Source organism: Spermophilus citellus (assembly GCF_964194105.1).
Source record: "Spermophilus citellus genome assembly, chromosome: 2".
Lineage (NCBI taxonomy): Eukaryota > Metazoa > Chordata > Mammalia > Rodentia > Sciuridae > Spermophilus > Spermophilus citellus.
The window spans coordinates 2,180,307-2,189,746 of record NC_138183.1 but is presented as its reverse complement, the minus strand read 5'-3'; the positions used below and the strand labels follow the sequence as shown (position 1 = coordinate 2,189,746).

Here is a 9,440-nt window from a genome sequence, read left to right as displayed (position 1 = left end):
GAGCAGGGCTTCTGAAGGGCATTTTGGCAAAAGGCACCATGGTTCTGCCCCAGCAGGCTGTCCTCTAGAAAGCTATCCTAGGGAGATTTCCAGTATTCCAAGGACATCCAGCTGTTTATCATGAGCTGGCTTAAAAACCGCATAGAGCCCAGAGGACACACACTGGGATCCCAGCCTCTGGAGGCAGAGGCAAGAGTACCACAAGTTTGAGGCCAGACTCAGGAAATTAGAGAGGCCCTATGACCCAGTCTCAAAATGAAAAATAAAAAGGGTTGGGGGTGTGGCTCAGTGGCAAAGCACCCCTGGGTTCAATCCCTGGTACTAGAACATGCCAAAATATTAATAGCCCATGTCATGGGGGTGGTGACTATTAATTATTCTCCCAGGTTTAAGTAAAGAGTATTAATTTTTTTTAAGAGAGAGAGAGAAAGAGAGAGAGAATTTTAATATTTATTTTTTAGTTCTCGGCGGACACAACATCTTTGTCTGTATGTGGTGCTGAGGATCCAACCGGGCCACACGCATGCCAGGCGAGCGCACTGCCGCTTGAGCCACATCCCCAGCCCAAGAGTATTAATTTATAATGAGGAAAAAAAACTTGTTTCTTGTAAACAATTCGCAGAGGCATTACAATATTTTAATGGGTTTTTTGACCCCCAAACTTGATCCCAACTCCCCTTCTCATTTTCTGGGGTTGACCCTATCCAATCTCCTACTTTCTGGTCAGGAAAGAAACCCCCAGTGCCTTGCCCCCTCCAGGAGTGGGCACTGGGCTCTTCCCTGCCATTACCAGAGACACTTGGGGTGACCCCAAGCCTGGACAGGTATCTCCAGACCATTTGATAAGGTGAAGGAAACTAGCCCAGGGCTTCCGAGTCCCATGGCCAGTGAACTGCAGAAACACATAGGACAGGACCTCCGTGCAGAGCCGGTCACCTGAAGTGCATGACCCTGGAGGTCACTTGCCCAGTCTCAGGCTCTGGGTGTGGGTTGAGGCTAGGAAAGCTAAGGTGTGTGGCAGTGAGCGCGACACAGAAGCGTTCAGCAGCAGGGAGCGGAAGACAGCTGGAGGCCTGCGCAGGCAGCGGCAGCGTGGGGGGCGCCCGCAGAAGGCTTCCAGCACAGGAAGGTCAGGCTCAACTCTAGCTCTGTGCAGACCCGCGCAGGGCATCACGGCATCTCTGGAAGCCTGCGGAAAGGGAAGGCCGAGCTGGGCAGGTGCCAGGCACCCGGGACACGAAGCAGCGCCTAGCAACGCGTCAGCTTAGGACAGTACTAACTACGACAGTCAAGTGGCCTCCCCGCGCTCTTCCACGGCCACACCCCTCGCCTTGGTGGACTTCGTAGCGCCCGACCTCCAACCCGCTCTGCGCGCACTCGGCGCAGGGCGCACACCAGGCCCGGGCCCAGGACCCGGCGGACAGCGCGACGGCCGGGTCCCCGCGCGGAGGTCTGACTCGAGCGGGAACCGGGGACAGGCAGCCCGGGCCCACCACCGGTGCACTCCGTGGCGCGCGCCCACGCGGCCGGGCCCCGGCAGGGGTGGCGCGGGCGCTGGCTGCCCCGGCGCGGCGCGGCGGCAGGTGGGCGCGCTCTCGCGGGCGGGGGTCCGGCCGGGCCGCGCGCCTCCCCCGGAACTCGGCCGTGCCATTCCCATGATGCCCAGCCACCGGGCACGGCTTCCGGAGCGCGGCCGCCGCCGCCGCCGCCGCGGGTAGGTGGCGGGGAGGGGGCGGCTGGGGGGGTCGCCCCGCCCCCGCGCCGGCCCCGCCCTCCCGCGCTTCCCACGGCGCGCCCGGGCGAGGGGCGGCGGCGCGCGGGGCGGCGCGGGCCGCCGGACGCCCCGCGGCCCCTCCCGGCGCCGGGCCGAGGGCGGAGCGCGCCTCCCGGCCGGCCGCCTTCCCGGGGCGCGAGGCGCGGCGGGCGGCCGCGGAGGTGAGGCGGGGCGGCGCCGTGCAGGCCACGGCGGGCGACGGGGCTCGCGGGAGGGGGCGCCGCGGCGGGCGGGCTCGGGGGCGGGTCCCCGCCCGGGCGAGGGTCGCGGCCCCCGGAGGCAGCTCCCGCGCCCGCCAGCCCCTGCGCGCGCCCCGCGTCCCTCGGGAGCTGGCGGGCGCCGGCCGGGCCCAGGTGAGTCAGGCGCAGGTGAGGCCCGCGGCGCTCGGGGACCGAGGCGACCCGGGTCTGCCTGGCCCCCAGGGCAGCGCTCACGCCCTGCGCCAGGCGGAGCTTCCGGGAGGGAGCCGAGCTCCGGGCCGCAGGCTCCGAGCCTCGCAGCCCGGAACGCAGCGCGGGGGGCGCAGACCTGCGGGGAGGCCTGACGCTCCCGGGGGAGGTTCCGCGCCTCCCAGGCCGAGGGCCAGGCTGCTGCTCCGGCTCCCGGGGCGGCGAGCCGAGCCCAGTAGCGGGCGCTGAGGCTGAGGTGCGGGGCAGGAGCAGCCAGAGGCTCCCCCGCCTCCGGCCCGGCTCGGTATCGCTGCAGTTTTGCTGGGGGCGGGGCGCGGGTTGCGATCCGGTTGGTCTCGGCTTGGGGCCGGCTACAACTGAATTCCAGCCCCGCCCCTTTCAGGTTGGTGGAGAGGACCCTCCTGCCGCGGCCCCCTCGCAGATGGGCTCCTCCTCTCCTCTCCAGCGTGCAGACCCTGGCTTCCCCTAACCCTAGGAAAAGCCCCACCTGGAAGGTAAGAACACAAGTTGAGCCCGGTGTTGGTGTGGGGGCATTTCTGGAAGGTAGAGGACAGAGTTAGGTGGCCAGGGCTTGAGTGTGGCTTTGTTCTCTCCAGGGCGTGGGTGTCTAGACCAGGAGGATGTCCAGATGCCTTCCACTGGCTCTTAAATCTGACACCAGGTGGCTTTGGCCTGCAGGTGCTAGTGCCCCTACAGTCACTTAGAGACCAGTTTCTAGGGCCCTTGGGTGCATGGTAGCAGTTGGACCAAGCCACACTTCACCTCACCTTGGCGGGGTTCTTGAGATGACTCCTCTCCTGGCTGACCGTTTTAAATCCAGGCTGTCTCTGGAGCTCTCTTGGCTTTTTAACCTTCTAGGACTAAGTAGTTGGAGAACTCAGAAAAATTTTCCCTGGGCGACCAGGCTCTGTCTGCACCATTTACAAGCTGTAAACTGGTTAATAGAGGTGGGTGACTCCCTGCTGCAGCTTGCACCTGGAGTGGAAATCAGGGCGCCCCAGGGTTCCACCCTCCCTGGGCCCCTTTGTTAAGGCAGGATTGCTATTTAAGGAGTTAATGTTTTTGGTTTAGACTCTTCACAGCCCAGGGCTCAGGCAAATGTTTTGTCATTTCTGTGGCTTTGTCCTGGCAATTTGAATAATGTCCACAGCAGAGTGGGCACAAGCCCCCTACCCAGTGAAAGAGCCCAGCCCTGTCTTCTGTCCCCTACCACTGCTTCCTCTGGGGACCTCTCCAGAGGCGACATTTTGGGGGAAATAGGGCTGTAGTGGACACCAGAACTTGAGAGGCACTAGCCAGCTCATGCACCCATTTTCAGCTCCGGGAGCTTTGTAAAGTAGCTGTGATTAATGTCTCAAGGTAAGTTCTTCCAGAACTTAACTCTGAGCTCTTAAGTTAATGATAAGTCTTTCCAGAAAAATATTTATGAACTGTAGCTGCAGTCTCTGAATTAGCTGTCTCTGATTCTCTTAATTCTGGTAGTGGAATGTGTGTTCAAGCAGCTGGCAGAGGGCACCTCTCCCTGAGCACGGAGTGACGAAGGCAGCCTTGAAGCCTTTGAACGGGAGCCTGGACTCGAAGAGAATTTCAAGTAATTGCAATAAATTCTTCCGTTTTAGTTTCACTTTTTGAGCACAGATTGGTAATAGCAAGTGAGTCAGTTCTGAATTTGGCATGCCCTCTGATTGCCGGTTCCCACCGCTTGCCCCTTTGCCGGGAGGTGGCGCCTGGCCCCCCCTCTCTTGAGGAAGGTGTGTGGTGTGTAAACAACCAGATCACATGCTTGTGGGAAGGACGTTCCCAGCTAAACCGAGAAAGTTGGTACACAGGATCCAGAGGAAGCCAAGGAAGGTGCGGGCCAAGCCCACCCAGCTCCTGAGGCCTAGGGTGGCGATGGCTTCCTAGCAGCCTTCTGAGGGAGCCCAGTGTCTGCTAGTGGGCCTCCCGTGCATCTGAACCTCACTGCACTCGGTTTGGCGATGGGGTCAGAACTATCAGCCGTGCCATCATTGGCCACTCAGGGCACATCATGCTCTGTCATTGGCCACCCAGGGCACATCATGCTCTGTAGGGCAGTCCAGGGACTGACCTTTTGCAAGAAGGCCAGCTGTGAGCTGGCCTTCAGAGTGTTGCTGGGAGCAGCTCAGCTGAGACCCCAAGACCTGGGAGTGACTGCGGGGGTGGAGAGGGCGTGAGACGGTGTTCGGGGCGGCTAGCCTGCTAAGTAGCTAAAACAATGATTCGGGTCCTTGAGACCGTCCAGCAGACGCACATTTGACGTCTTGGTCTTAGTAGAAGTAACTGGAAGAAGCTTGGGGAAGCGCTCTCTGAGCTGCTCACGGCACACACCTTTCTGTTTCAGGAGTGAGGTGGTCCTGCCAAGAATGACTCTTCCTGTGAAGTCACCCTCACCGGGATTTGCCATAGTCCTTCTTTTCAACGTCCGGGACTTGGTCACAGCAGCACCTCCTGACAATCTTTTGAGGTCAGTAAAACCTTAGTCCTCCTCGAGGGGGAGGCAGGACAGAGAGTGGGGGCATTTTCTTTCTGGGTCTTCTCAGCAGGCCTGGCCCAGAGGAAAGAAATGCCTCCTTTTGCAGTGGAGGAGCCCGGGGCAGCTGGTGCAGCTGGTCCCTGGACATTGTGCCCTGTGCTCTCTTTGTCCCAGGATGTGAACCCAAGGAGAACACAGCGCGGTCCCCCTGAGCCCCACCCGTCTGCTAGGATGTTCCTCATGAACGCCCCTCCAGTGGTCGCTCTCCAGTCCAAATGGGAGGCCTTCGGCCCGCCGGGGAGCTTTAGGTTCCCCCAGTGCTTCTCAGAGTCGGAAGAGGCTGTCGCCAGAGCTTCGGTGAGTGCCAGGGTGCAGATGGTCATCAGCACGCTGCAGCGCGGTGAGGCCGCCCTGGGCACGCACGATGAGCGTGCCACGCAGAGAAGCCAGCGGGCGGAGGGGTGCCGGGAGGGCAGGCTGGCTACCAGCCCTGCCCTGCGCAGCGCGCCGCCTGCCTTTGCTGCCTGTGGCCTTGCTGCCCATCGCCACCCCCCAGCCGAGGAGGGAGCTGCCAGCCTTGGCCCGCTGGCACTGGATTCCGACAGTGACGACTCTGTGGACCGGGACATTGAGGAGGCCATCCAGGAGTACCTGAAGGCCAAGAGTGGTGCCGCACAGCCCATGCCCATGGGGACCCAGCCTGGCGGGGCCGCAGGTGGGGGCAGCAGAGGCAAACCAGAGCCTCCACACAGTGGCACCCCGCCCGCCCTGTGTCCCCCAAAACTTGCCCCAGTGTCAGCCAGTGTTCCTGGCAGCCCTGGGGAGGCCGGCGGGGACCAGGGCTCAGCCTCCCCCGTCAGTGTGAGCAGCGAGGACTCCTTTGAGCAGAGCATCCAGGCAGAAATAGAGCAGTTTTTGAATGAGAAAAGACAACACGGAAACCAAAAGTGCGACGGGTCTGTGGACAAGAGCACAGATCCCAGCGAAAGTCCAGCCCGATCCACCCTGAAACCCACCCAGGAGCCCCCCGTCAGGGCGCCGCCCCGCCACAGTCTGATGGGCGCCTGTAAGGAGTTTGTCTTCCGCAGACCTCCCAGGTCAGCAAAGGGCAGCACAGCGCCCGGCAGCCTCAGGCCAAAGGTCGCCACTGAGCCCGAGAACCTGGGCAGCACAAGGCCTGCCGCCCCCAAGCCCCAGGCAGCACAGAGCAGGGGTGGAGGCAAGAGGAACTGCGGAGCTGGAAGAAGGGGCAGCCGAAGGGGCAGCCGCGGCAGGAATGTGGCCCCCCAGCACGAGGCCTCCGACTCCAGCAGTGACGACGGCATCGAGGAGGCCATCCAGCTGTATCAGCTGGAGAAGACCAGGAAGGAGGCCAGCGGGGACCCGCCACCGGGAGCCCAGCTCAGCCAGGAGAAGGGGCCCGACGTTCCCGCCAGCAGCCCAGGCAGCTCACTGAGAAGTGCCTTCCCCGAGACCCCCAGGAGAACTCCGAGCAGGAGGAAGCCGGCGGTCCCCAGGGCCACAGACCCCAGCCCAGGGGGCCTGGACTCCGACCACCTCTCAAAGCCACCCAGGGATGCCAGGGCTGCCGTACCTCCGGCAGGCACCACCACCAGCAGCGGGCCTTGGGAACGGGCCTCGGGCCGCGCAGACACCTCGGCCGAGCTGATGTGCGCTGAAGCCATCCTGGACATCTCCAAGACCATCCTGCCGGCGCCTGTGGAGGGTAGCAGCGGGCCCACGTCTGTAGGCCCCCCCTTCTGCTCCCCCAACGTGCCTTCCCGCTCTGATGGGGACAGCAGCTCCGTGGACAGTGACGACAGCATAGAGCAGGAGATCCGGACGTTTTTGGCTCTGAAGGCACAGTCAGGAAGTCTGCTGGCCAGAGCCGAAAACTGCCCACAGCCCACCCCAGGCCCCCTCTCCCCACCAGGCCCCAGCAGCCAGACCAGTGTCCCCAAGGCCCCTCTCTCTAAACCCCCAGACCTGCCCCTGAGCTGCAGAAGGAAACGCAGAGGTGGAGCCAGTGCCGTGAGGATGTCCACCCCCAAGAAACCAAGGGAGGTGAAAGACGGTGCCCAGGACGGCGACCGCAGCCAGGGGCAGGCTCAGCCTGGCCACAGCGGGCAGGACCCCCCCAGCCAGGCAAACGCCGGCGAGGCCCCGGGCAGGGAGTGCCAGGCCAGGAGCCAGCCTGTGCCCTCCAGGCCTTTCCTGCTCAGTGACGTTTGCGTGTCGCAAGGCCTTGGGGTTCAGGGGAAGGCAGGAGAAGGCAGGAGCGTTGGTGAGAGAGAGAGCTCCGAGGACAAGAGCAGCTCTCTGGACAGTGACGAGGACCTCGACACGGCCATCAAGGACCTGCTGAGATCCAAGCGGAAGCTCAAGAAGAGGTGCAGGGATCCCCGGGCAGCCTGCAGGAAGAAGGTCAGGTTCAGCACCCCCGAGACACGGTTGGTGCACACGCTGGGAGGCCTCCCGAGAGCCTGGAAGGACAGAGGCCCACGGGTGCTGAGGAACTGCCTGTCCACGTCCAGAAGGGACAGCAGGGCATGCCTGGGGAGACGACCGCCCAGTGCCTTCAGTGGTCCAGCAGAGGGGAGGAAGCTGGGGGGCAAGGACGCAGCCCCAGCTCTCCAGTCCAGGAGGAGACCGCCCGAAGGGACTCCATTCTCCAAGGAAACAGGAGCCCGTGACCATGCGTGCTCTGCCCCCAGCTCCCTGTCTGAGGACAGTTCAGTGGACAGTGACGACAGCATCGAACTGGAGATTAGAAAGTTTTTGGCAGAAAAGGCTAAGGAGTCCGTGAGCAGTTCAGCAGTTCAAGGAGGGGACGCAGCCCGGCCGGAGGAGCCCTGCAGGAAGGAGCTGGCCCCCAGTCTGCAGCCCGGCGTGTGCACACGGAGCCAGAGGGCCAGGGGCGGCCCTCCACTGGCTGAAGGACTAAGGGGCATAGAGAAGGCTGGGGGACCGTGTGCCCCCAGCCTCTTCATCCCCGGCGGGAAGGGCGCAGCCCGCACCGAGCACACTTCCCACCACCCGGCTGCTGCAGGCCGGTGTGAGCCCACACTGCCCAGGAGTGCCAGTGGGAACCCCTCTGCCAAAGGGTGTCCTGCGAGTAGGAGGAATGTCTATGTTCACAAAGACCAGAGCCCACCCCGCGCTGAGCCCGCAGCCACAGAAAGTGCTTTTGGTCAGCTGCCCAGCTGTGCCACAGCAGGAGCTGAGACCGGAAGCTCCGGGGGAACCTTTCATGTCAACTATGGGAGCCGGAGCTTATTGTCCCCTAGCCCGGGACCTCAGGCCGAGCTGGCCCTCCCCTGGAGTGACCTGGCCCACCACAGCAGGCTGCCCAGCCCATGGTCACTGAATTCAGAAGGTCGGAGTTCAGCATGGACCGGGGGCCTTGGGGGTGAGAAAGAGAAGGGGACCCAGGGGCAGGCCAGGGTCCCTCACAGCCTCTCCTTGGACCCCAGGAAGAACCTGTCCTTTCCAGGCTTCTCTCCCCTGCTGTCCACCCAGCTGTTCCACTTTGGGAAGAGCGTCCCCTGGGGAGGCCAGCAGGCCGGCCTCTTCAGTCCCCACCTGGGTCTGCCTCTGCAGGGCCCGTCCTTCTCGGCCTTCAGAGAGACCCAGGCTGGTCACAGCCCCGTGTTTGGAAGCCCACACTTGCTCGTGAAGGACAGTGGGCACTGGCCAAGCAGGAAAGCCCGGGCAGGGCTCGGTTTGCAGGACAAGAGGAACTTGGGCTCAGAGGAAGGCATCCTGGACCTGAGGTATGGCCACAGGGTGGTGGACAGGGATGACCAGGACCAGGAGGTGCTGGGCAGCGATGCCAGTGAATGCAGCGACAGCTCCCTGGAGGACCGTGGCTCAGTGGTGAAGGGCAGAGTCCTCAAGCTGTGACGCACAGCCTGGCCCGCCCCTTGTGCAGAGCCGCGTGCGCAGGAGAGTGCAGCCAGCGTCCTGTACATAGCCCTGTACATGTGTACACTAACAGGAGGTTTATTTAACAGACGTGTCCTGGTAAATATGATTTTTGTAGCTTTTTGTAAATTATTTAAAGTGCTGTAAAAAATATTTTTGGAAAATGTTGTCTTGATTTTGAAGGGTGTTCCTAACTGCAGCGTGCTGTGGTCTGCATGGAGCCACAGATGAGCACACATTTTGGTTCTTACTGTCACAGCGAGGGTCACCTTGGCCAGGACTCTAGCCAGTTGCTGGTTTAGATGTTCAAGCCTGGGAGGCAGTGGCCACCCTCTGGGAAGCCCTGAAATGCCCGTGTCTGTCTGAAGCTCCCGGAATAGTGCTTTTAATAAAGAACTCACTGGTCCCTTGCAGCCAGAGCAGTTCCTCTCAACACTGCCATCACAGCTTGGGTCAGTAAAATGTTTTAAAGCACAGTGGCCAGCAAGTGAACTGACCGGCCAGTCCTGGCCTCACGAGACCCCACTGAGACAGTGGCACACTCTGCAGCCCAGTCCTCCAGTGTCCAGGCTCCTGCAGTCACCAGGTGATTCTAACATCTAAGTAAATCTCTTTTTCTGGAGAGTTCTGTCCTCTCGATCGTGGGTCCAAGAGATCACACCGTATGAGCGTTTAACTGTCCTCTTCTTGATTTGTGCACACGAGTGAATAAGCACAGCAATTAGGTGGTTTGGTCCCCAGACACCTTGGCCAGAGCTCAGTGCTGGGGACAAGCCTTGCATACCTCCATACCTGCCGTCCAGGAGCTGCAGCCAGTCAGGGTCTGACCACTGGCCGA

At 61.8% G+C, this 9,440-nt stretch overlaps 1 protein-coding gene across 6 annotated transcripts; it reads left to right on the top strand.

Moving 5' to 3' along the window:
- Positions 1–639: 639 nt before the first annotated feature.
- On the top strand, positions 640–8,755 carry PPP1R26 (protein phosphatase 1 regulatory subunit 26). 6 transcript variants are annotated; one of them, XM_081279352.1, is made up of 5 exons: positions 640–1,714; positions 2,567–2,678; positions 3,667–3,775; positions 4,547–4,669; positions 4,853–8,755. In XM_081279352.1, the coding sequence occupies exon 5, from the start codon at positions 4,910–4,912 to the stop codon at positions 8,579–8,581; it is 3,672 nt and encodes a 1,223-aa protein (XP_081135478.1). In that variant the 5' UTR covers positions 640–1,714; positions 2,567–2,678; positions 3,667–3,775; positions 4,547–4,669; positions 4,853–4,909; the 3' UTR covers positions 8,582–8,755. The 6 variants fall into 6 exon arrangements, with proteins under 6 accessions (XP_081135478.1, XP_081135480.1, XP_081135477.1 ...); XM_081279354.1 differs by having other exon boundaries at positions 2,552–2,678; XM_081279351.1 differs by lacking the exon at positions 640–1,714 and adding an exon at positions 1,801–1,935.
- Positions 8,756–9,440: the final 685 nt, after the last annotated feature.